The sequence below is a fragment of the Diceros bicornis genome, chromosome 5, assembly GCF_020826845.1.
Source record: "Diceros bicornis minor isolate mBicDic1 chromosome 5, mDicBic1.mat.cur, whole genome shotgun sequence".
Lineage (NCBI taxonomy): Eukaryota > Metazoa > Chordata > Mammalia > Perissodactyla > Rhinocerotidae > Diceros > Diceros bicornis.
The window spans coordinates 50,837,149-50,864,289 of record NC_080744.1 but is presented as its reverse complement, the minus strand read 5'-3'; the positions used below and the strand labels follow the sequence as shown (position 1 = coordinate 50,864,289).

The 27,141-nt window shown below is 39.4% G+C and overlaps 1 protein-coding gene across 4 annotated transcripts in view; it reads left to right on the top strand.

Annotated features, from left to right (window-relative positions):
• Nucleotides 1-27,141, top strand: part of RAB27A (RAB27A, member RAS oncogene family) — a 63,496-nt gene that overhangs the window by 14,522 nt on the left and 21,833 nt on the right. The window contains exons 2-3 of one of the 4 annotated variants that reach the window (XM_058541622.1): nt 1,435-1,552; nt 24,306-24,480. In XM_058541622.1, coding sequence (XP_058397605.1) covers nt 24,328-24,480 — 153 coding nt within the window. In that variant the 5' untranslated portion in view covers nt 1,435-1,552; nt 24,306-24,327. Of the gene's footprint in view, nt 1-1,434; nt 1,553-9,688; nt 9,805-12,541; nt 12,564-24,305; nt 24,481-27,141 lie in introns of those variants that run through there. The other 3 variants (XM_058541624.1, XM_058541625.1, XM_058541623.1) reach the window with 3 other exon arrangements.

Sequence of the window (27,141 nt, the reverse complement as noted above, 5' to 3'; positions counted from 1 at the left end):
GGATAGAGTAATTAGTTTTCTGTCCAGCATCTCTCCCAGTGACAGGTAAGTGTTCAACAAGTGATTGTGGATGAGTGAGTCAAAGAAGACACAATTCCTGCCTTCAGGATATCTACCGACCAACAAGAAATAAATCGGATAATTATCACAGAGGGTTGACCAGTTCTAGGAAAGAGTAAGCATGAAGAAGGGGCATCTAACTCAGCATTGCCGGCAGAAGAAGGAGCTAAAGGGCTAAGTCTCTTGGTGAGCAGAGTGTGGTGGGTTTAGAGCAATGGCTCTCACTTTAGTGTGTATCAGAATCACCTGGTGGGCTTGTTAAAATGCAGACTGCTGCACCCATTCTTAGAATTTCTGATTCAGTAGGTCTGGGGTGGGCCCAAGAATGTGCATTTTTAACAACTTCCCAGGTGATGCTGACGAGGCTGATTTCACACTTTGAAAACCTCTGGTGAAGAGAATTACAAATAGTTCTAGGGGCTTGAGGCAGGAGGCAGGGGATGGTAGGCAGTACCAAAGGCAGAAGCCTAAGGAGGTTGTGGGGAGCCATCGACAGATTTTACGGAGGAGAGTAATGGACTCGCATTTGCCTTTTGGAAAGATCACACTGGGTGCAGCATGGAGGATGGATCAGTGGCGAGGCCAGAAAACCAAATAAGTGGTTGATTGTAGCCATCCAGATGAGAAATAAAAACTTGGAATAAAGGTGAGAGGAGGAAAGATCCCTAGAACTTATGGCCAGTTGGAAGTGGGAGGGGCAGAGAGGGAGGAGTCACTGAGGACCATCAGATTTCTGGCTGGGGGTGTGTTGGGATTGTGTAACTCAAGACACACACAGGAAGAGAAGTGGTCCAGAGAGCAGAGCAAAGGAGGTGAGTTGAGGGCAGGACATGTTGAATTTGAGATACCAGCAAGACATCTGGGTGGAACCCCCAGTAGATGGTTTTACTTACGAGTCTGGAGGCCCGGGAGGGAGAGGTCCCCATCCCTTCCGCTACTTCCGGTTGATCTCCTGTATTGTTTGTTTGGATCAGCCTTTGTATTTGTGAAGAAACAATATTAGTTTAACTTTTGAGGGCCTTGAGAACGTGATACTTTTAAATATGTTTTCTCAAGAAAACAAATGTTCAACTTTTTTGATCGGGGTAAACGAAAGAGTTGAAGTCGTAGTCTTCTAACGCTGGAAGAGGTTAACAAAGCTGCCTTCGGTCTGAGAGGCCAGTCAAATTGGGTTTTAGTCCGCTTGAAAGGGGCAAAATCACTTGACTGGTCTGCAGGCCATATGACGAACAGCTGAGACTAATTAGCTGGATTGTGGGTTTTACAGAGATGCCTGACTTTGAAAGTTGATGGAGCCAACTGCTTTTCAAAAGACTCTTTTGAAAAACTTTCACAAGTAGGCAATTCTGACTTTAACATTTCTCTTTGTATTAGACAAAAAGTAACCTTTTTGAAGAGGACATGTGATTGGAAGTTGTCTAATTATTGATGTGTTGAGAACTCCAGTCTCTCAAGTTTTAGAAAAACAACCAGCGATTTATACTGTGTCAAGGTATGGTTTTGCATTTATTTTATTTTATTTATTTTTGTAGAGGTTTCGAGTTCTGCCATGCCAATTTTCAGGTACTTAAAATGTGTGCACTTTTAACATAAAATACCACTGCACGTATCTTTTTTTTTTTAAACCAAAGACTTCCAGATGTTTGCTAAATTTTTTGGGTTTAGTTTGAAAAGTGCATTTTCAATTACCAGAGAGTGGGTATGAATAGTAACTGCATTCTTCCCCTCTTTCTTTTCTGAACTTTAATAAAGTAACATAGGTTTTTATTCTTAGATAATGTGTTGAATAAGAGAGCCGATTAAGGAATTGAATTGCGCTAAGAGCTTGCTCATTCTCTGAGCACTGTATTCACAAAAATTCAAGCTTATTGGGATTTTGTTTTTAATATTGTTAATAGCTTTAATGGAGGAAAGCTTTATGTAAGTATGTTTTAGTATGAGGTATTTCTTATAAAATTAAAATTTCTTATAAAATTAAAAATTAAATTTGCCCTTAAATTATTAATTTTGTTAGCTTCGATAAGGAAAGGTCCATATGTTTTAGAGATGCTTAGTGATAGTATGCTGGAGTGAAAGATCTGAGTGATGAGTATGATGGGACGTTTCATTATACAATTCTCTCTATGTTTGGATATGTACTAGTTTGCTAGGACCGCCATAACAAACGAAGGGTAGCTTAAATAACAGAAATTTATTGTCTCACAGTTCTGGAGCCTAGAAGTCTGAGATCAAGGTGTTGGCAGAGTTGGCTCCTTCTGAGGGCTGCGAAGGAAGGATCTGTTCCAGGCCTCTCTCCTTGGCTTGTAGATGGCCATCTTCTCCTTATGTCTCTTCTTGTCATCTTCCCTCTATGTGAGTCTATGTCCAGATTTCTTCTTCTTGTAAGGATACCAGTTATATTGGATTAGGGCCCACCCTAAAGACCTCTTTTTAACTTGATTCTCTCTCTAAAGCCCTATCTCCAAATAAGGTCACATTCTGAAATACTGGGAGTTAGGACTTCGACATATGAATTTTGGGGGAACACAATTCACCTTATAACAGATAAGTCTGAAAGATTTCATGTCACCTTTTACAGATTTGCCTCCAAGTGCATGCAATAAACATTTGTTAAGCCAAGTGCCTAGACTTGGCGCTGGATGTTGAGTTTGTGAAGGTGAATAAGACATGGGCTCTGCCCACTAACATTGGTTTAATCAAATGTCTGGATGTAACTCTGTGAGTGTGTATGTGTTTACTTATCTCTTCTTATGGAGTTGTGGCCACTTTCGTAGTTCGGTGTCCCTGGAGACAGTTACGGTCCTGGCTCACGGGCAGCCTAATATGCTTCGAGAGGCACCTGGGAGGGCTCCCTCGCTCCTGAACACCCTCAAGAAAGGCTAGGAGAGTGGAAGGACCCTTAACATTCATCAGGTCCAACCTCCTCATTTCACACATGAAGGAATTGAGGCTTAGAAGTGCTAAGGTCATTTGGCCGATTGGTGTCCGCTCCAGGATGCTAACCAATACATCATTTTGTTTTCTTTGCCCCAAGTTCATGCTTTTCACAGGCGTGAACTCAAGAGTTTCATTATCAGAAATCACAGTGGGAAAGAGCCTTGATGAAAAGCTGACATTTTCTGTCAAGATTCTTGGATTATAAGTACAAAAAAAAAAGTTTTGGGGAGGAGTGTTTATTCATGCGGGCATCTCACCCATAGAACATCCAGGTTGGATTTAATACGTTCCAAAGGAGTTTACCCCCATCTTGGTTGCTTTCTCTGTCTCTTACCACTTTCTCCTTGTCCTTTCCAGACAGTTAGTGTTCAGTGACCCAGTTCAGTGTTCAGCAGACCCGGCCATTAGAATACAAACAACATGTTTTTTTCTTTCTTGCTGCGGCTGCTGCCCACAAGACAGGAACTGTGGCAAAAAGAGAATGCTGATGAAACAATTGCCAGCCAGCAGGATGGCACTATGGCAACCAGGACCTGCGCAATTAGCAGCTCTCGGAGCCCCCAGGGCTGCCTCTGCGGCTGTCTTAGCTCTGTCCTCCCCAGATATTCGGTACCTGAGTGCTAAAAGAGGAAATGCTCACCACTTTTTAGGATTGTCTTCCCTTTTTAGGATTAAAGCTTCCTGAGCTATCTGCTCATCTTTTGCTATTATTCCCTCCTTCCTCCCTCTGAACTTGGTTGACTTATAGCTAGAGCTCAGGGTATAGCGTGCGTGACAGCTGATGAGTCATGTCAAGCCCATTAAAAACAAAGGCTGCTTTTTCCCAGAAGCCATCATTCATTTGTGCTGTCTTTGCAAGAGGACGCCTTCCTGCTTTGTTCTGCGCTCCTGATGTTGCTGTGGCGTGGCTGAGGCCCTGCCCTCTCAATCGAGCAGAGGCTGGGTTTGATGTGGGGTGGAGGGTAGGGAGGTGATGAACAAGAGGAAGGTGCTGCTTGAGAGATGCCGCTGCTTCTCAGGAGGCAGCAAACACAGATGCAAATCAGCCTTCTGAGAGCCCCAGATTATTTTGTTTGCTTTTTTCTTGTCTTCCCCATTTCATCCTCTATTAGGCTTCTCTTCTCCCTGAAATAATCTGAGCAGGGATCTTTTAGCTATGAGTGCCAGCTTCATCACTCAGCAAATATTGAATGGATCCCTTGTTTTCACAAGAAGGGGAAAGGCCAGCCTGCTTTAAGCTCACACCTCTGTGCTGTGGTGACTGACCCAGCCTATGGACTGGCATTGTTTGAAAAATCCCGTTCCTTGTATCCTTCTTGGATCTCTCTTGCTGCTCCTTACATTTTGGCTCTCTGTTCTCTCTAAATGGCCATCTTATCTCTCCCATGGCCTCAGGAAATCAACTATGTTGATGACTCTAAAATCCATATTGTTAACCCTTATTTTTCTTTTGAGCCCTCCTTCTGTTTTCCAAATGCCAATTAAACCCAACTCCCTGGATGTCCCTTAGACACGAGGAACATTTAACTTGTCGTGTCCCATACAATATGATGTAATAGTTGAGAGGGTGCCTGAGTTCAAATTTTGGCTCTGCCCTTTACTGGCTGTGTGATTTTGGAGAAGTTACTTTAACCTTTCTGTGCATCAGTTTTCTCACGTGTAAATTAGAGACCTCTGTATCTGGAATATATGAAGAACTCCTACATGTCCATAAGAAAAAGACAACTCAATAGAAAAATGGGGAAAGGACATGAATGGCCTTTTCCATAAGAAGATATTAAATGGCCAACAAATTAACAAAAGATGCTCAACCACATTAGCCATCAGAGAAATGCTAGTTTAGATCACAAAGTGTTATCATTTGAAAAGTGTGACAACAAACACCAAATGTTGGTGAAGATGTGAAGCTGGGAGTATAAAATAAGTGTACTGGACAACGATTTGGTATTATCTTGTATTATTGAATATGCACATTCCTATGCCTAGGAATGTCACTCTCAGTATTTACCCTAGAGCTGAGCCTCCCCTCTGGTATGCCCTGAGTGGTTTAGATGTGTTAAGATATTGAGCCCCTCTTCACCCAGGGTGGGTGGGCAGGGCCTGGTATTGCTGGAGCCCTCGGATCTGTTGCCTTTGATCATGAGCATTTGCCCCAGTTCGTTATACAAATAGCATGAAAATGATTGGGAAGCTCTTGCTGGCATGCATCAGGAGACAGGCACACACATATTTATAGTAGTACTGTTTTAAGTGAGAACAAAAACATGGGGGACATGGTTTAGTTAAGGTATTTCTCCTCTGAAAACCCACAGGCGTTAAGTAATTAGAGATGGGTTTTGGCATGTCATTTCTTAACATCAGTGGTAAAAGTGGTTACTATTTCAAGCCAAGTGAGAGAGTCAAAGAAAGAGGCTGAAGGAAAATATTACTCCTGGCCACTAAGTATTTTCATTAACATGTAGTCAGATGGGTGGTGTATGATGATGGGCAAGGTCTAAGTTTTGAATCTGAGTAGACGCCTTAATGAAGGCTCCCCAAAGGAGAGAATGCTGGAGGCAAAGTGACATCCAGCTGTCTTCCCTGACATTTCCCTTTTACTCACTGCCAGATAAAGTATCTTACAACAGAGAAATGATGTCTGCAAACGAAGTTTCATCAGAACTGCAGGGACTGCCCATCACCTCCCGTGTAATTTAGTTTGGCTGAGAACACCCTGCTGTGATCCTTGGTCCTGCACGTTCTCTCTTCTATGGTTTGCATACTCATAGCCTTCTTTTTGGACGTTTCACTGTTGGCCCCTCTGCCCCTGTCCCAAGGACAGGGATAAATGTGGGACCCTAGGGCATGGGATGGTTTTCAAGCCTTGCTCTCTGATGTGGCTTTGCTGACCCCTAACTCAGCCTGTCCCAATCCAACCTCATCATCTTTCCCCTCCAGAAATCTGATACCCACCCACAAAAATCTTATGCCCACTCCAGCTGTCTCCCTTCCCCCACATCAATGTCCCGTTTCTGTCTGCAACACCATTTTGCTGTCCTGGTCACCCAGCTTCATTCTTTGGAGTTCTTTCTCTTTGCAGCTTCCTCTTCCACCCAGTGTAGCACTGCATCCTATTATTATTAAATTAATGTCTCTTGGATCCCTTCCATATAATTCCCACTGCTGCTGCCCTTTTTCAGCTCTCATCTTTTAGGAGTGAGAGGTGATATGAGGGACAGCTGCCACCGTGACCCCATTCAAATTTCTTGTGGCTAAACTCCGGACTTTGAACCTAGAGTCACAGAGCATAGAATGTTTGTGTAGGGAAGACACTATTGAGTTCAAACCCCTTATTTCATATTTGAGAAAACAAGGCCTGGAGAGGGTTGGTGACCCATGCTTAATCACACACAGATGGTAGCCGAGCTGGAATTAGGACCCTGCACATTGACTGGTTAGTCATCCAGCCCTCTTCAACCTGCCGTGCCACATTACCTCATATGCTTTCCTTTGAATTTACAGTTATTTGTGTATTTGTCTTATGTCTCTCTGACTGTAAATTTTGAGGGGAAGAATTATATCTTATTCATATTTGTAGCCTTTGAAGTAGTTAACAGCTTCTCAATATTGGTTAAATTGAAGTCAAAACATGCTCTTCTACTAAACTTGCTCTTTCCTATGCCTCACCATCTAGGTAAATCCTTCCTGACTTTGAAAGTGCTCGGCTCAGGCCATGGTTCCTGCTTGGAATCTTGGTCAGATTGCTCCCCCTTTCTGATCTCCTAGGGTCTACTTGTCTTGTAGAAACCACCATCTTACATGTACCCAGCAGTTGACAGTTTATAAATGTCTTCACATAGTGTATCCTTTAATCCTTCCTATGATCTTGCTAGATAAATAATCCCATATTGAGGAAACAGGCTGGGAGAGGTTATGTGTCTTGCCGTAGGTCACACAGCTAGGAAGTAAGTGGCAGAGTTCAGGTGTTCTGACTTCAAGCCCGTTTCACTTTTGATATCCTGTGCTGGGTGGTCTATGTGGTACACCAGACATTTTGCTTCCTGATTATCTTGTCTTATTTGTCCTTTGTTGCATAATGAGTTCATTTTGTTTCCTCATCCTGATTACTAACTTCTTGAGGGGAGTGGCTGGATCATATATTTCTTTCATGCCCATCATAGTTGCTAGCACAGTACCAAGCACATAGATGTTGCTTATTAAATACTGTTGAGTTGACCACAGATATAATTTAATTTACCAAAAAAGAGCAACTATCAGTGGAGCTCCAAGACACTTTTTGAGTCGCTTCTGAATGAAATCAGCAGGGAACAGAAGGAACCAGAGGAAGGAAGGGGCTATTAGAGAAAGCCAGAGGGAAGACACAATTAGCAGTTGAGTGACAGCTGGCCTGTTGTCAGTCCATTGGTGAGGAGTGGTGGAGAAGCAATACATAAGAAGACAGTCGTCAGGAAATATGCAAATTTACTGGAGAGATGAGACACACTCATGAAATGGGAGAGGAGTACTTAGAAGTAGCGTAATACCCACATAGTTAACCAAGACGAAGCACTCATACACACTGAGAAAACAGTGGTTAAAGGAATAGCCAGAGTAGGATGTGGCTTATGAGCACAGGCTTCCGGGGTGATAGTGGAGTGGGTGGAGAAGCATTTGGCTTAGCTCGTGGTCGTTCTGTCAATTACTGAGGCCATGAGAAAGGAATATACACAGGTAAGGGTGTTTCCATTGAAACAACTTTTCTTCCCTTTTCTTTACTATGGCAATCAGTAGGGCCTCAGCCCTGAGCCCTGGTGTCAGAAGTGAAGGGAACCCAAATATTACGCATGTCATCTGTGCATGGAGATGTGTTGTGTTGACAACTCCATGGGTTTTTCTGGTACTGCCTCATTTCACATATTCTTATGCATTTGCCCCATAAATCTGTGAGATGCTTTAGAAATTCCAATACTTTAGAAATTCCAATACTTTGATAACTAAACTATATTTCCAACTCTGTCTTTTCCCAAAAGGGTCATAAAAATCCACTGACAGATGACAAACTCCAGATTTTGGTTTGGAAAATCACACTGCATCTCTTGAGTTCATAAACAATTTGTAGCTGAACAAAGCATAAAACCTCTTCCACTAGAATGCATGTGAAAAATGTCCAGATCCTAAAAGTAGAAGCCTACACATGATCTTTTATGAGTTTCTGTCTCCTACAGAGAACATAAGTTTAAGACATTTTAGATTAGAAGTAATAGAATTTTAATATCCATTCCTTCCTATGTCAGAAATGTTCAAAATTTACAACTATTTTATAGGAGCCAAAGGAGTGTATATCTCAACCGCTTATAGGCACCGACAATTAAGGGAAATTATTTCAAGTTAAAAATTGTAATTTCTATGCAGAATAATTTTCTCTGTCATGGTCTATGCAGTAGACTCTAAAATGTAAAGATGTAAAAGCTTTTATTGGACATTCATATATGAATTTTTAAGGTGATTTCCCGTTTCTAGGAAAATTGATTAATATCATTGGGATCTATTGTTGGAAGGTTTAGTTTATTTTCAGTGCTTCATAGCTATGTAGCCATTGTATTTTTGTTTTTTTTGTGAGGAACATCAGCCATCTATGCCAATGCTCCTCTTTTTGCTGAGGAAGACCGGCCCTGAGCTAACATTTATTGCCAATCTTCCTCCTTTTTTTTTTTTTTTTTTTAATAATTTTTATTTATTTATTTTTTCCCCCAAAGCCTCAGTAGATAGTTGTATGTCATAGCTGCACATCCTTCTTAGTTGCTGTATGTGGGACGCGGCCTCAGCATGGCCCGACAAGCGGTGCGTCGGTGCCCGCCTGGATCCGAACCCGGGCCACCAGTAGCAGAGCACGTGCACTTAACCGCTAAGCCATGGGGCCAGCCACTAGCCATTGTATTTTTATGTGATGTCCAAATACATATAGGAAAGTCCTAACTTAACAAGGATACCATTGATAACATCTTTTTTTTTAATGGAGAAATAATTCCTGATGTTGAAACATTCAACTAACAAACTTTTGCAATCAAATTTGTTGGTATGTGGAGGTTAACTTTATACTTTAAAAAGTGGACTTATTAAAACATGAATATAGAATTATGAAATTGATTTTTATGTATGGCTTATAAAACCTTTTCCACTACTTTACAGTCACTTATCTCGTATAGAATCTCATTAAAAACAAATTAAGTATAATATTTTATGTTTCTTCACTTTCCTCCAAACACTCAAACAAAATTTCTGAAGTTGTTGCTTATCAATTTCTTAGAAATTCATGGATACTTACGTCTTCATGGTGGTCCTTTCACATGCTTTATGCCCCTCTTGTCTATAATTTTTTCTACCCTCTTGGTTTGTTCTCTTGCTGATTCCCAGTCTCTTCGCTAACACAGAATCTTTATTTTATGTTAGTGAATCTATATTGAGGTTTCTTTATCCACTCCTCTTTTAACAAGGCCCTCTAGATTCTTTCTGAGTGACCGTCTTGGCCACTCACTTTAGCTCCTATATTCCTAGCCTCTTGCCTTCAAATATCTTTCTCAGAGGTGCACTCAGAAAATAGGAGTTCGGTTCGCGTAGGTGCCTTTATCTCAGGCTTGGCTGATGACAGAGATAAGGTGTGGCTGTGGGGGACCAAGTTCTAACCTGGATGCTTGGCTTTCCATCTGCCCAGGGCAGGAGGAGGAAACTTAGTGAAGGAACCTGGTTGGAACAATTAGGAGCCTTTGGAATTGGATGGGCTAAGCAAGGGAGAACAAGTGGATGGAATAAATTTCCCTGATTTAGAAGGTAAGAGAGTCTCTCTGGCTTTTGATAAAGTGACAACTCCTTGGGCCTTTTCTAGGTATTGTTCCTGCTGGCTCTGATGAGCCAAGTGGTCTCCACAGTCTGTATAGCTAGGTGTCCTCCTGAATTCCTGGAACACTCTCTCCCAAATTCCTGGAACCTCTCCCATTTTTGATCTACGTCTTAGTTTGTCGATGTTTGACTTTGATGTGACTTTGACCACTTGTCTGGGAACCTCCATTTTTATTTAACCCCTTGTGGCCTGGAGGTGGTTCTGTGCCACCTTCACATGAGGCTGCCTGCTCCCATAGGGAACACTAGGGGTTGCTCTGTTCCCATCTTCCCTGTGGCCTTTTCTCCTTCTCTGGAACTTTGTAATGATTTTAAGTAGCCATGCTTTCATATGAAACATTCTTCATGACATAGCCGTTAGCTGGAACAAGGAGTTCTGTGAATGAAATATAATACTAGCTATTTCTTCTGAATTTATAGAAAAAACCAAGTTAGTGGAGAGATTTTTCAGTTTTTCTCCCGTCAGTATTTAAATAAATTTTTGTGCCTTTTTATGCTATTCTGTGCTGTAATTTAGTATCAAGTGGCTTCTGACATAGCGCAAAATAATATGTTCTCAGTTATTTTGTGTTTGCTATATCAACATTTGATTGTGTTCTTCAAAGCACATCTTGACTTTTGAGAGTTCCACTCAAGCATAGGTTCTGGAGTCCATCAAGACTGATCTGGATATATTTTCTGATGGCCTCAGTGTGTCCACTTAGATCCTTTAGAAAAGGGTCACCCATGTAGCTTGTTATAAACATCCTCCCAACAGTTCCGTTTTTCAAGGACACTGGTTTCCTGTCCCAAGGAGGTGCTGCTGCCTCTTGGTTCACCTCTGGCTGGTTTAGTCTAGATTTTCCCAGGACTCTTTGCTGTGAGTGACCCAATGATCATTGTCCCCAAGACTCTTTCTGATAGACTTATTCTCTCAAGCTCCGGTAGCCCTCCTTGGAATTCTCACCAGGGACACCCAATATGTTTCAGATTTTCTCTCTTCGGTGAGAAGAGTCCTAAGGTTGTGATAAGTGGGGGAGATCTGAGAGGTGGCATCTTTAGGAGATGCTGAATAAAAAAGCCTGGCAGACCTTACAAATGAGTTGTCAATGTAAGGTGTTTAGGCAGACGGGAAGTGTTGGGTACAAACCTGAAGGCAAATGAGATGATTCAGAGCTGGGTTGAAGGTAGAGCTTTCCTCATTGGTTTTCCAAATGTGTACAGTGGAGCTCTTGTTAGGTTCTTGTTTTGTCTATAGCCCTTGGAGATGGGATCTTATCTTCGTTCTTTTCATCAGAGTGGTTCTACTTTCATCTATTTTATATGCTGGAATGCTATGTAAGATTTCATTTAAAGAAACTTGCTAAAGAAAGTTTGCAACCAGTTGGACTAGACCAGTTTTCTGAGGCAGTGAAAGGTTTGCTGCAATGACATTTATGTAGGTTTTTTGAGACCATATGCAGGAGTACCCAGCTGGCTGTGAAGACATTGATCTGCTATAGATAAGAAGTAACCCAAACTTAGAATAGCTCTATTATATTTATAGAAGTCAGACAAAAAGCTCCCAAAACGTAAAATAATCTTTACAGTGATCTATAATAAAATGTTATGATGCAACATATTGTGTTCATTCTTTATTGCCCAATTGAATGTCCTAACAGGATGAAAGCAAACATGTGCTGAACAGATGTGCCTGAGCCTTGCTATTTGTTCGTTTATTGAGTGTGGCTCACATATGCTTCTTTAAATAATTTCACAAGAGTGGACACATAAATCCACTCTGAATTAAAAAAAAAAAGGAAAGAAAAAAGAAAAAGCTAGTGCAAATTACAGACTTCTCAGTTAAAGACATATTTATCAGAATTTCAAATAACATGTATACACTAAAGGCAGAAGCAAATGACTTAGCCAAGCAGCATAAGTGAACAGTTTGGAGGTCTCTAAATCTGGTATATAACTCATTTGACTGTAAGAGTTTTTATTCCAGTTAAAAAAATAACAAAGGGAAAAAGGACATTTGAACAAAAGTTTACAGAACTGTTAAAGTACCTCTATGGATCCCAGGATTCCACAGAACGTAGATTGAAGACCACAGATTTAATGCCTCTCTGAATAAGGACCACAATGCCTTGTTCTTTTATGATGCTTTATATTCATCTTTAAGACATTACCTTGTGCTTCTTTTCTAAAAATAAATATGACCCAGTTTTTTAACACACTTTTCTCGTAAACTAACAGATGAAGTAGCAAAACATAGATAAGGATATATCAGATTGAAAAAGACAACAAACTAATTTAAACTAGTATGTATGTAATTCTGCATCCAACAAACAGGATTCACAGATCCTTTTCACAGAATCATGGAGCATTCAGTAAACTTAACTCATCTTAACAAATCTCCCCAAAATTTGATATTATGCAGAACATATTTACTGATCAAAATGCAATAAAATTAGAAATCAACAACAACAATAACAAGAAAGCCGATTGTGACCTGACAGGCTGATTTAGAAATTGGCTGGATGGCTTGCAAGTTCATTGTATTCCTCAGTCCTTTTGCATAAGTAAACCCAAGGCACACCCCATTCTGTAAACAGCTGCTGATAGAAATGCAAACAGTCATTCTAAAACCACATACTGAGTAGGTGGAATAAGGAAAGACTTCTTGAGAATTAGTAAAGAAGCACATCTGATTAGACCTTGTCCATTAGGTGAGTTTCTTTTCTTTCCTTTTGATTCAGCTATTAAAGAATATGATATTTAGGGAGTGGTTAAACACGTTATAAATATATTAATGGAGAGTAGACCTGATGAGGACCAAAAAGACCTATGGCTGCCTGTCTATAGCTTACTGACGCCTAATGGGAGAGGCTAAGAATCCTAGTATCATTGTTTTGGTGATGTTAAAATATCAAGAAATAGTTTGATTTTCTGAGCCTATTTCACTGTTTTTAAAAGAAATAAGTGGGCCGGCCCTGTGGCTTAGTGGTTAAGTGCGCGCGCTCCGCTGCTGGCGGCCCGGGTTCGATCCCAGGCGCGCACCGACGCACCACTTCTCCGGCCATGCTGAGGCCGCGTCCTACATACAGCAACTAGAAGGATGTGCAGCTATGACATACAACTATCTACTGGGGCTTTGGGGGGAAAAATAAATAAATAAATAATTTTAAAAAATAAAAGAAATAAGTTTGTATATGGTGGAAATATTTATAGATACTAGTGTTTAAACTCATGTTTTAAACTTTTATCAGTATGCTGCCTTTTCATTAACATTATGGTAAAACCAAAACCGGCACAGTATTGAGAAGCACTGGGTTTCTGAAATGATTCTATTCCCAGGTGTAGCTAGGAGAAAACTTTCCTTATTGGAAAAGTAGAAGTCGCTGAAGACGCAGCAGTACATGGGCTTATTGAGGAGGCTCCAATACCTTGAAGTTAACATGGCAGCTCATTGCGTTACAAGAAAGCATGTATTCACTGGTGATGTTAGTATATAAGGTCAGTTTCTGCACACAAAGACTGGAATTTGGGAAGAGTGCTTCAAGATGAGGGACAAGAAACCCAGAAAAGGAAAAAGAGAGTAGAGAAGCCATGGCTCAGGGGTAATGGTTAGAAGTGGGCCTGTTAGAACCCATATGGGGCTGTCATAGGGTGGATGTCTGACTGTAGAAAAGAAAACCAGCTGTGAAGAGATGGAAATCCAGGATGTAACTGAAGAGCATATTCCTGGGGTCTGAAACAGCTGTGCTCTGATGTGGTCAGTGAGGATGCAGGACAAGGGAGAAGTGCAGCTGTATCTGGTGCATCTTAGTAGCCTTTGTACGTATCTATGCCAAACTGATGGTTCTTCTTACTATTTGGAGTATGGTGAGTGGGGTGGGAGCCCTTACTGTTCACAGTTCCTGCAAGTATGCAGTTACGGCATAGCTCAGAAGAGTTGAAGTATGGTCTGTGTCCTTTGTTTAAAAAGTCAAGAAAATGATTTCTTGTGTTGTAGCACATGAAAAACTTGAGGCAGGTGAGATGCAAGAGGAGAGCTGGGCTGCATTGGTCAAAGGCCTTACCACTCGTGTCCCATGTCCTGGGAGGACTAGGCTTGGCAGAACCCCCGACTCCATTTCTAGATCAAAAATGGAAAGGTGTTCTGTGTTTTGCAACCTTGGAAATGCACTTTCCAATTTCAAGTCCTTCGAGTGCTGCTTGATTTGTAATGCTTTCAGTCCTGGCTGCAGTGGCAGCACTGTCACTCCTAATATTTCCACCTTTGAGTCTCAGGCCCAGAACTTTGGTGGCACTCTGATGTAGCTGACAGCTCTTTGCTTTACCTCTGTGGAGCTTAATAGTAGAATTCCCTCTGTTAACCAGTTGGACTCAAAGATACCTACCTTCTAGGTAGCTTAAGTCAGTCCTCCTTTTCCTCTTTTGGAAAATATTTTCACTCCGTTCTTTGAGTTTTATGAAGTTTCAGTGTCATTTTTAAGGTATAGTGGAAAAAGCACCAGGTTTAAAGTCATCAGATCAGTGTTCAAGCCTTAATCTGTTGTAGTCACAAGAACAACTATGATATATTCATCTCCATCAGGCATTTTGCTACTCACTTTACACAGGTAGGTGGTGGTGTCCTGTTGTTTAGGTTTAGGGAACCGTGACTCCAACGCCTGTTATCACTGTCTTCTATATGCTCACAAAAAGCAACCGCTGAGTAGGAGTAGACGTTACAGATTTTGCACTTCTATTGAATTGTTAGAGACTTCCCAGCTGTTAAGAAGCACATTTAGCCATGGGTTGGACATTTCCACTGCAGTGACATATGGTTGTGTCCATTATGGGGCTGCTTTCAAATTATTTGAAATATTACTCAGCAAACCAAACAGCCACTCCTATTGCCACTGTACTGCCTATATTTTACAAATGACACATTCTATAGTGTGTCCTTTTTCCTGTTACCCTATGTCTATAAAACAAGAAGTACTCATCACAAATTGTAAGTAATATAATACCCAGTGTTTTAGCAAATTCACTTTCCATAAATTCTTATAAACGCTCATATTATGATCCTAAAAGAGGCTTATGCAACAAATAATGTCTCTTGAGTAAATGAATCAATGCTCTCTATAAATTAAAAAAAAAAAAAAAAAAAAAAGCCAGTATCTCATTTGGATCACTGACAATGGTCTTCCAGAAGAACATTTTCAACTTTCAAGAGTCATTCCAGTGCCCCCTTTTTCCAAAAGTATCATTGCTTGTATTATTTGTTTGCTGGGTTATATTGGTCACCTACTGAGGTGATGGTAACATTACGGAAATAGTAGGTCAGCATCTGGATTGAGATTGCTTATTTTTTCTTTTTCTTGGTCTTTCTCTTTAATACTCATAAAGAATTTGCAAATGTCTGGAGGAAGCTTCTACAAATGAGGATATGTTTGGATGTCCTGGCAACATGTGGAAATATATATTTAATTCAACAGTATTTGCAGATAATTTTATTTTTTCTCTGAAGAACTTGCTATGTTTGAGTATCACCATCTGCTAGAAGTTAGTCTTTTCACTTTGTTTAAATGAGGAAAATGGACTGTTCCTGTGTAGCAGGCACATTTATAAATCTTAAGCGAAATGATATGCAAATTTAGGTGCTGTCACTTTTTAGCCATGAACATCTCCCCTCACTGTTAAGGATGGATCTATGATATTACTACAAAACACTCTTGATAGGAATGTACTTATGAATTGTAGGTTATAGGTGAATACCTAATGCAGTTGCAATCTAATATTCTGAATTTGGAGAAAATCAAACTCATCTTTCAATAAGGAGACAAAGGAGAGCTAGATTCCAATATTCTTCTATTTTTCAAAGCCATTCGATTTCCACTTCTCTCTGCCTGAGATCTTTGCACAAATAAGACAAGCTCTCGTTTATAATTTCCTCTATTCTACTCTCTCCCTAGTCAGGAGAGCAGAAACCTATCTACTCACACCTAGACCAGAAATTGAAAGAGGAAGCTCACGTGTGCAGAGGGCAGAGGGCGTCTCCTCTTGTGGAAATCAGGAGCCCCACTATTGGGCAGAACACATCTTGCTTTTGTAGTGAAAGGAGATGTGTTTCACTTCAGGGTATAGGAATTACAGTGGTCTGAGAGAGTTGTAGCCAGGGCTTATTTGGTAAACACAAGTTGCCCCTATTCGTGTCTTGGTACATCATAAAATGCCTTTTCTATCCTGCCCCACTGTGTGTGACTTCTCTTCCCTTTTTCTGCCGTCTTCATTATGTGTGTCCTCCAGAATGCCAAATATCGGTCAACAGTGGGTAAGACATAAAAAAACAAAAGCCTACTGCTTTTTAACTTAAACTTAAAAATCATTGATAGACTTTATAGTTCTATGCCAGTCCTTGGTAAGTGAACGTTTTTCTCCAAATGAATTCCTGGATAAGGGAACATTAAAATGTATGAAGGAACATGTGGCACTACAGTTCTCAAAAATGCTGATGTTCTGTGCTGTTATTTGAGAAGTAGTAGTTATATTCACATGTCCCTATTTCTACATAGAAATCACTTTGGGCCAGAGCAGGTGAAGTCCACAAGCTATATATATAAGAACACCGTAATATTTTATTAACCATTCTAAGAAATTCAAAATATTTTCCAGTAAAAATATTCTTTATAATCTACCTCATGTTTCTCTTTTTAAAATTTTCTCTTTATTTATTCTCTGTTGACCTTCACATTTTAGTTCCTTTCACATCTTCACGTGCATGCCAAACATGTGACTTGTGCACGTTATCTGCAGGGAAAAAGCAATGCGGAGATATGAATTTTGGTGTCATGTTTTGTTATGTTTATGAGCAAAGTTTAAATGTTGATAAGGATTGGCTTCTTTGAAAACCCAACGAAGCAGGTAGAGTCATTAGGAGAACTTAGATTGAGACATGGCTAAAAGTGTAAGGTCTAAGGTAAGGAAGGAATAAGAAAACGCATTTTCCATGTTGAGTATCGGCTCCTCATTGTACTCTGGCGCCAAGCACAGCATAAGCATTCAATAAATATTTGTTGAATGAAGGAGCAAGTGAGAGAGCCAGAAGTACCTTTACAGAGGTGGCACCAGAAAAAATAGTCTTGAATTGAGAGGAAAATACCAATATCAACACCAAACAAGTCTACAGGGAAATGAAAAAATGCATTATTTTTCTTTCCAGTTTGAAACCATAGGAAAGAAAGACACAAAGAGAATTTACAGGAGGTGGTGCAATATCAAGGTTTATATTTTCTTGGATTTGCTATGACCAATGAGAGGCAAACAAACTCTCAGTTTCTGACTTCTCTCCTTGGGGGAACCCATCAGAAGGAAGGGCTTTGTGATAGAGGGGCTGCAGGGACAGAAGTACAGATCCTTCATCCCAACATCTCTGAGTCCAAGTCTTAGTCATGAAGCAATTTATCACTCCTCAGCTGCTGGCAGCACAGAAAACTTTTGATTCCTGAATCAAAGCAACTATAACTGACGTTCTTGGCTTTGAAGGAAGGGATAGAGAAAGAACAAAAATCTTGGTATGTTAGAACAGGATACAGGACTGGAATTTAGGAGACTTGGGATCTCAGCTCAGCCCCATATCTAATCAGCTGGTTGATTTCAGACAGTTCACTTGCCTTCTCTGGGCCTCAGTTTCCTCTTCTGGAAATTAGAGCATTCAACTGATGAACGCTCCAGCTCTGAAACTGCCAAAAATCACACAGATAAAACTTATCATTTGATTGGAATGCCAAGGTAGCTTTTGTGATGCATAGAAACCCCGTTTAAGTGATTGCACGTAAATTGAATTTCTTTCTATGATTTTTCTAAAAATTCAGAATAGGCTAAATGAAGAATAGGTTATAAAATTACATGCTTTGCTAATAAAGAACTTGATGAGGCTATTAGTAATAGTATTGCTAAAGACAAGTTTCAATTACGTATTGAACACTCAACACAGACCAAGCACTGTGCTAAAAGCTTTCTGTGAATAGTGGCAATTCATCCTTAAATAACCAAATGAGGTTAGTAATGTTGTTAACTCCATTTTACAGTTGAAAGAATGTAAGCTTAAAGAACTTGGACCATGTCACCAAAGAAGAGTCAGAATTTGAACTCAGGCCTACTTGTCATCACATTAAGAAAACATGGCTCTCTATGTAGTATAAGTCTTGTACAGACATTAAGTTCCCTTTAAGGATGATGAGCAGATAAAATAAAATTGTGCATGTCTAGTGCTGTTTGTGAAATATAGTAGTTATTCAGTTAATGTTATCCCTCCCCCTTTTTTTTACTCTCTGCACTAAATATGGGTGATAGAGGGAAAATTTGGCTTTCAAGAAATGGCTGGCTTATTTTGAGTAGTTTTAGGATGATTCTGCCTAATGATAGGGGCTCCTAATTGGAGTCTATGATCGACTTTAATAGGAAGCTTCACAGAGAATTTGGGCTATGGGGTGTGTGTGTGTGTGTGTGTGTGTATTGTGTGTGAGAGAGAAAAATAGATCTTTCACCTTTGCTCTTAACTGAAACTGCTCTCTTCTGTCTTATTCCCTGGAAAACAATTAAAATATATTTTATTTTTTAAATAAGGAAGAAGATCATTGACTTTCTCTCACCAGGAATTATCACCATATAGTATATGTTGAAGAAGTGGGTGTTCCTTGCTTTCTTATTGTTAATCTGATGAGAGTGAAGGTGGAGAGCACTTTGGAAAAATATTTGTGTAAGGAAGAGAGATAGAAGTGAGCTGAATAAGAAAGTCTTTTGCAGCTCCCAAATTGGGGGCAAACTTGACTTTTTAGAAGACATTTCCTTGGGGCATTTAGATGCTACTTCCTGAAGGAGGTACAGAGTTTAAAGAAGTGACCTTGGGTTCAAGTGCTCTTCATAGATCCTTATTTTTTATTTTATTAATTTTTAGTTTAGGGGCTTAGCTCTTTCTCTCAGTTCTAGGAAAGAAAGGAATATTGCCTGCATATTGATCTTGGAAAGCTAGATTGCTAGATGATGAGGCTAATAGCAGTTAGTACTTATATGGGACTTACTGTGTGTGAGGCACTGTTCTAAACTTTATATGTATATATACACTAACTCAGTCCTCACAACAGCCCGCTGAGATAGGTTTACTGTTTGCTTTGTCAAATCTTAAATGTGTTAATGGTGGATTCTTTTTTTTTTTTTTTGTGAGGAAGATTAGCCCCGAGCTAACATCTATTGCCAATCCTCCTCTTTTTGCTGAGGAAGATTGGCCCTGGGCTAACATCTGTGCCCATCTTCCTCTACTTTATATGGGATGCTGCCACAGCATGGCTTGACAAGCAGTGTGTCGGTCCGCACCCGGGGTCTGAACCTGTGAACCCCAGGCCGCCAGAGCGCAGCGCGGGAATGTATCCGCTACGCCACCAGGCTGGCCCCACTGGTGCATTCTTGATCATGCCAGAAGATGCTAGTGAAAGGTTTTCACACCACTGTATCACCAGTACCACCTCATTGAATGACAATTGCAAGATGTCATGGGTTGTAAGACTGTGAAATGTAAGATGCACCCCAATTATAAAGAAGTTAAAATTAGAAAGCATATGCATGGTAGAATTAATAAAATAGCATATCATTCCCATTTTTAAGATGAGGAACCCAAGCCAAAAGAGATTAAATTTTCTAAATGACATGACTGGATTCACATCCAAGTGATTCCGTTCTAGAGTCCATGCTCTTAACCTCCACTTTTTTCGGTCTCTCAACTATATGTTGGAATTGATCCCACGTTAACATGTGGATAGACTGCCCAAGAGCCACTTACTCATCCTCTCATTGTGGCATCTGTGATACAACGGCACTGAGATCCTTTGGAAGGAGGGAGTGTTGGTGGTATATGTATCACCTGCCTTTAGGGCTGTGATGAGGATTGTTGCGCTGTAAAGTGCTTGACATGTGGGCATCTGACCTAGGCTTTTGACCCATTTTTAGCAAGATCAATGCAACTGGGAGGACTCGATGAACTGGCTTCCCAAGCATCAATAGGCTAGAGTACTTGCTGGAAATGTTGTGCACAAAATGTTGTTTCAGTGCCCCAAATGTGAAATTCTGCAGTGTGTTTTCACTGTTTCCCTTTCTCCTTTAAAATGCCAACATAAAAATAATTTGTCATTTCCATACTTGGGGAGTAGAGTCTTTTCTTTTTAGAGAACAGGCCCCAGAAACACCACTTAGGACTTGGGTGACAAAAATAAGAAACAAAAAGTTTTTTAGTATGAAGACAGTTCTGGATGAAGACCTACCAGCAGTTGAAATTTAACATTGTCGTCTTCACCTCATGGTGATAAGCAGTGGTGAGACAACCACATACGGGATTGCAGGATGGGTTTGGGGTTGTAGTTTGCTATGGACTAGAATTATTTTCTGCTGAAAGATGGAATGATTCCATCAATTCAGGCTTTGACCAACTGACTGCAAGCTCAGATAAGGAAGCTGTCACCATCAATACCTTGCCCAAAGCCTGAAAAATCTCTGTTATCAATTTGAAGACCTGCCTGCTCCCTGAATCGTTTTATCTCTTTGCAGCTTTCTTACCTTTTAGAATTCTGGTCTCTGTGGTTATTGTGGTTATTGTGTGCCTGGTTATTGTGACCAATTTAGGATGAACTCTACATAGCCTCCAGATTTGCTACTAAAGGTTTTCCCCAGTTGAACTCTCTATTTTGTTGTTGGATCATGGATTGACGTTTTGCTGCCAGCTCCCCAAGATAAAATGGGAGATGAGTTCTCAACCAAGGAAGCCTGGGTCATTCATCACCTTTCCCTGTTATTTATCGTGTCCTTCTCTGCCGGTACTCCTTTCTTCCATCCTGTTTACTGTACTCCAACGTGTACGAGCTGTTCAAGTGTAGAAAGAAACTAGACTGTGGTGGAGATAAATTTTGGGGTATAGACTGTCTACAATTGAGGTAATTATAAGTAAAAATTTAAGTTTTTTAAGCACAAGTTTAAAGCACCAAACCATTGCTTTTCATGCTTCTGATAATCATTTTATATTTCTAGTCTTGAACCGTTTGAACATTGGATCAGTCAATTTGGACTGTTTTGAACCGTAAAAACAGTAAAACTTAGTTTTTACCAGTCTAAGCCAATAAAAACCATTTTATAGATGACTTAAACTAGTTGCAAGCAGTCTGATAAAATTAGAGCAAGTATGACCCAGTTGGAAACAGATTTAATTGGTCAGGACCAGCTTGATTCAGTAAAATATACTCTGAACTAATCAAACCTTATGTGAGCCAGTCAGAACCTGCTCATCCGGGTCAGGTCAGAACTTATTTGAGCTAGCTAAAACTAGTCTGAAGCAATTTGAGTTGTTAAAATCAGACCCAGATAATGGTTTGATTTTGGTTAGATACATCTGGTTTTTGCCAAAGTGGTTTTAGATCAGTCAGAAGTGGTTTTGTAGGTAGAACCTCTTTGAACTCAACTCTTTCACTCTGAATTTGTGAACCATTCAGATTCTTTTGAACAAGTATGAGCTTGTTAGAATGGATTGGAGTGTTTTTATACAGATTTGAACCTGTTTTTAAGCTGGCCATAACGCTTTTGAAATTGATGTATCTATTTACAATGACGTGAAAATGGTTTGAACCAGCCAAAAAGAAAAGAAAAAAAAATCAGAATTCATTTGAAGGTGATCTTTGTTGACTCAGCAAACTACTCTGAGCCAGTCAGCAATCTTTTTGCTAAAAATATATGTTTTGAGCTGCCCATAGGCAATTTTGGAAATTGTTGTGGGTCTTTAGAGCCAGTCTGATTTGTCCAGAATGAGGAAAAGGGAGTGAGCTAACATTTATCGAGTACCCAGCATATGCCAAGCATTGTGCTGGGCACTCCACAAAGAGTAGCTCATTCAATCCTTGGAACAATAGTGTGAGGTAGTGTACATTATCTTTTTTTTCAAAGAATGGAAACCTGAAAATCCAAGGCTCAAAGACATCTGAGTAGCTGGTATGTGGGAGACATGGGATTCAACCCAGCTCTGCTTGACTTCAGAGGTCATGTGTTTCCTGTTAGGCTACTTTGTATGACAATCATACCTTGTCACTTTTAAGCCCAACATGTATTTGTAAACACTTGAGTAATGGACATAGAACTTGGGGTGAAATGGACATTGGACCTCGAATTAGGAGACCTACGTCCTAGACTGCAAATGAGTTAACCTTTCTGGGTTCTGTTTCATCCTTTAGAAAACTGAACCCAGAGAATGAAATGTCTGAGCATTTATTTTCAGATCGACAAGGCGGACAATTGTCTAAAGGTGCAGTCTGAAGATTGCAAACCATGATTAATACTGATGGTGGTATGTGTACCTTCAGTTGTGGTATTTGGTTTGTTAACACTTCTTTTATGATGTCTTGGTTTGGGAACAAACCGTTATGTATTGGTATCAACATGAATAGAAAACAAAGCCCATGAAGATCATTTGTAGACTTACATGTGTGATTCTTCTCCCATGATAACCAGACACAATAAATATTGGTGCAGTAGTGGTAGTTTCATCTGTCTTTGAATTCCATTCAAGTGGGTTTAGAGAATTCTGGAATAGTGATGCCATTGATGACAGCATTTTCTCCGGTACCTTAAATGATATGAAAGGATAGTTAGAGAAATGACTAACTTTTTTCAAATTAAAAGTAAAGGGGAAATAAGGTAGCCGCAGTGGCTTCTTGCACCATTCTCATTGCAGAATTTGAAGTTGCTTTTTGGTTCCTTATTCATTTTGAGGGGAACTCCCAAAATGATTAAATGTTATCTGGACCTGCTTTTCAATTCTTAGCTCTTATCTCTGAATAACTTGGAGTCAAGTGAGATGCTGTGATCTGACATGCTAGAATATTTATTTGTACCCAAGTGGTCATCTTCTGGAAAGGAATTCTGTTGTTTACCATTAATACTGGCAACCTACACCTATGAATACAGACGCTATAACATAGGAAAGCTGTCGTCTGTAAAGTGTTGCTCTGTATATTGTGCAAATAGAATTATGAATGTTTGTAGAGTCTCTGCCCTTTCCAACTGACCAGCCATATCTGAATGTGAGGTCGCAGGTCTACACTAAGGCACTCTGAGGAAGTGCGTGGCAGCAGTTCTTGTGGCTCAGCATTCAGGATTTTTGAGCATAAAGTGAGTCACCAAATTGAGAATGGGGTAGGGGAAGCAACCTTGAAAATCAATAAATGTCCTTGCCTGAGCTTTTGGTAATTTTATAAATCTATAGAAATAATCCTATAGGAAGCATAGAGAGTTGTGGTAAAGTTTCTGGATATGGGCTGGGTGAAAAGAGGCCAATGAGGGGAAAATCAGCAGCATCTAATATAGGGCATCTGATGTGTGTGTGTATGGGTGAATATGTATGTTTGAATGGGCAGGTAGTTGTCAGTGGTAATGGGATAGCTGATTATTTTTCTGCTTTTCAGGAGGGTTTATTGATGTTAGAAATGGGAGGATAAAAAAAAGTAAGCCTTCCCTAGAGACAGACTACATTTTCAGTTGGACTGTTATTTTGAATAGTTTGAATCTATTTAGAGGATAAAAACAAATCATGAAAGTGCTGATTGCAAAAGATAAAAAATAACCATGGTTAGGGCTTGCTGATAAAAACAAGAATTTTTCTTCTCTAAGATGGGCTTTTGTTCTAGTCAATATGGAAGAGCTGAATTGTAACATTTCTTATTAGAATACCAAGGCAAGTATAGGAAATGAGCCCTTCGTTGTTGAACTGTGGTCTCTGAGCAGTGACTGCTCAAATCTGGAACTCGGTTCTCAAGTGAGCAGTGATATTCCAGAAAAGTCTGATGTATTATGTACTATATAATAACAATATATAAGGAAGCTGTCAGCCAAATTTTACTTGTGAATTTAGCATTGTCTTTGAAGGAACTATAATGCCATGTGAAAATGAATAGGATAATTGAAATTGCCTAGATGTCCAAGTAAAAAGAGAGAAAAACCAAGGAGCCAGCACCAGGAGACTTTGAAAAGAAGGGAGAATTGGAACCACTTGCGCTCTAAGAATTATTATTATTCCTGTAACATTTTCCTTCCTGCCTTCTTTCTTTTGTTAATTTTTGTTCTATATAATCTGCATATAAGACTTAGTAACCATTATCTTCTTGATTATCATTCTCACTTGAAATTTTTGTCTTAACAGTACTATAATATGCACGTTAAATTTAAACTAAACTGTTAGTTATTTACTATTTCAGTAGCATCTCATCTAGCAAATTATTAGGTTGTTGGGGTCAGTGAATAATATCTAACCCTCTCTTCACAGAACCCTTAGACATATAGGGGTTACATAGAAGTACTTGTTGAACTGGATATTAAAGTAAGTCACTTTATTCACAGAGGATTCTATTTTCTAATGGATTTTTAGTAAATATGCATTTGTTTGTATTTTGCAGGTGAACCACTGAGTTCTTCATTATGTCTGATGGAGACTATGATTACCTCATCAAGTTTTTAGCTTTGGGAGACTCTGGAGTGGGGAAGACCAGTGTACTTTACCAGTACACAGATGGTAAATTTAACTCCAAGTTTATCACAACAGTGGGCATTGATTTCAGGGAAAAGAGAGTGGTAAGTTCTACATCCTTCTATATAAAAATGTAATCTCTGAGTCAACATTTGCCTGTCTGTTTAGTTTACTTTGTAGGAATTAGGAGGACAAAGGTTAGAATCTACAATTAAAGAGTACGTATGAAAGTGTATTATGTTCAATCTGGGCAATGTGAAGGAGTGATAAAATGTGCTGAAAGACCCTTCATATAAAACCAAGGAGACAAAGTAAAAGTGAAGATTCTTTTTAATTTTCCCTTGGTACCTTTTGGGCTTGTATCTTCCCTTCTGAACTCTACAAAGTTATTTGTCTACCTTTGTTATGAAGCCTACAAACCATCCTGCCCCTCATATGCCTGTTTTGTGGGCTATATCCTCCGCCTCTGATATAATTTTTAATGGCTTTTCTCTTAATTAAGGCTCAGGAATCCCATAGGGAACACTAAGTGGCAGAGCTCATCACTGCTGCCAAGGGGGTGAGGTTGGAGTAGGAGTGGGAATGCTGGCAGTGCATGTTGATCCTGGAAGTAACCAAGAGAATAAGGAAGGTTCTGCAGAATGATGAGGAAAGAGGCTCTTTTTTTAAAAAAAGGACCTCAAGACTGAAAGTTACTCTAGTGGTGGAGGGGAAGGCTGGAGGTTACTGTGTCATTGTGGCAGAGGAGAGAAGATGGCCTTCTTCATGACTACATTTCTTGCTGAAAAATTGACTGTTACCGTGAAGCAGGTCAACAAGTGGTCAGGAGGTTAGTAACAAAGACCTATCGTATTCTATGAAGCGTATTCTATGGAGCGTATTCTATGGGAAAGATACAGGGTCTCTGGCTTCCAGGATAGGAGAATTCATTCCCTCCCACCCACTCTAGGTCTTTTCTCCCACTCCCGGAGACCTGTTAGGTAAGAATAGGATCTTCATGAAATTTTTAGTATTGACATGTAATCGGTAGAATCAATATATATCTATGTGATTATTTATTAGTTCTCATTCTGTAACCTTATTTTTTCCCCAAAATAGTTTTATTGAGATATAATTCACATAACATGAAATTCACTCATTTGAAGTGTACAATTCAGTGGTTTTTAGTATGTTCACAGTTGCGCAACCATCGCCGCTAACTTTAGGACATTTTATCACCCCAAAAAGAAGCTATGACAGTCATAGTTTCTTTAGCAGTCATTCCCCATTTTTTCTCCCCCTAGCCACTAGCAGCCACAAATCTACTCTGTATGGGTTTGCCTATTCTGGAATGGAATCATAGAATATGTGGCTTTTTGTGTCTGGCTTCTTTCACTTAGCATCACGTTTTCAAGGTTCATCCATGTTGCAGCATGTATCAGAACTTCATTCCTTTTTATGACCAAATAATATTCTGTTGTATTGATATACCACATTTTGTCATCCATTGATGGACATTTGGGTTGTTTCACTTTCTAGCTGTTATGAATAGTGCTTCTATTAACATTGATATACATTTTTTTTGTGTGAACATATGTTTTCAATTCTCTTGGGTATATGCCTGGAAGTACAATTAATTAGCCTTATGACAACTCTCTAACTTAGAGGAACTTCCAAATTTTTCCAAAGATCCTGTACTATTTTACATTCTCACCAGCAATGTATGAGAGTTCCAATTTCTCTATATCCTCACCAATTCTTGTTATTGTTTATTTGATTACAGCCATTCTAGTAGGTGTAAAGTGGTACCTCATTATAGTTTGACTTGAATTTCTCTAATGATGAATGTTGTTGAGTAATCCTCTTTTCATATGCTGATTGGCCATTTGTATATCTTCTTTGGAGAAATGTCTATTCAGATCCTTTGCCTATTTCTAAATTGGTTGTCTTTTTGTTAAATTTTCAGAGTTCTTTTTATATTCTGCATAAATGTTCTTATTAGGTGTATGATATGCAGATAGTTTTAGCTCTTATATTTAGATCTATGATCCATTTTTAGTTAATTTTTATGTGTGGTCTGAATAGGGGTCCAACTTCATCCTTTTGCATGTGGATAGCCACTTGTCCCAGCGTCATTTGTTGAAAAGACTATTCTTTCCCCGCTAAATGGTCTTGGCACCCTTGTTGCACATCTGTTGACCATAAATGTAAGGGTTTGTTTTTGGACTCTCAATTCTATTCCATTTATCTATATGTCTATCCTTATGCCAGTACTATACTATCTTGATTATTGTAGCTTTGTAGTAAGTTTTAAAATTGGGAGATATGAATCTTCCCACTTTGTCCTTCTTTTTCAAGATTGTTTTGGATTTCTTGTAATTTCATATGAATTTTAGGGTCAGCTTGTCAATTTCTCCAAAGAACCTACCTGAGATTCTGATAGAGATTGCATTGAGTCTATGGCTCAATTTGGAGAAGTATTGGTATCTTAACAATATTAAGCCATGGATGTGGGATGTTTTTCCATTTATTTAGATCTTCCTTAATTTTTTTCAACAATGTTCTGTAGCTTTCAGAGTATAAGTTTTACTTTCTTTGTTAAATTTATTTTTAAGTATCTTAATCTTTTTTATGCTATTGTAAGTTGAATTGTTTTCTTAATTTCATTTTGGAATTGTTCATTGGCAGTGTATAGAAATACAATTTATTTTGTAAATTGATCTTGTATACTAGAACCTTGCTGAACTTGTTTATTAGTTCTAATTGTGTGCATGTGAGTGTATATG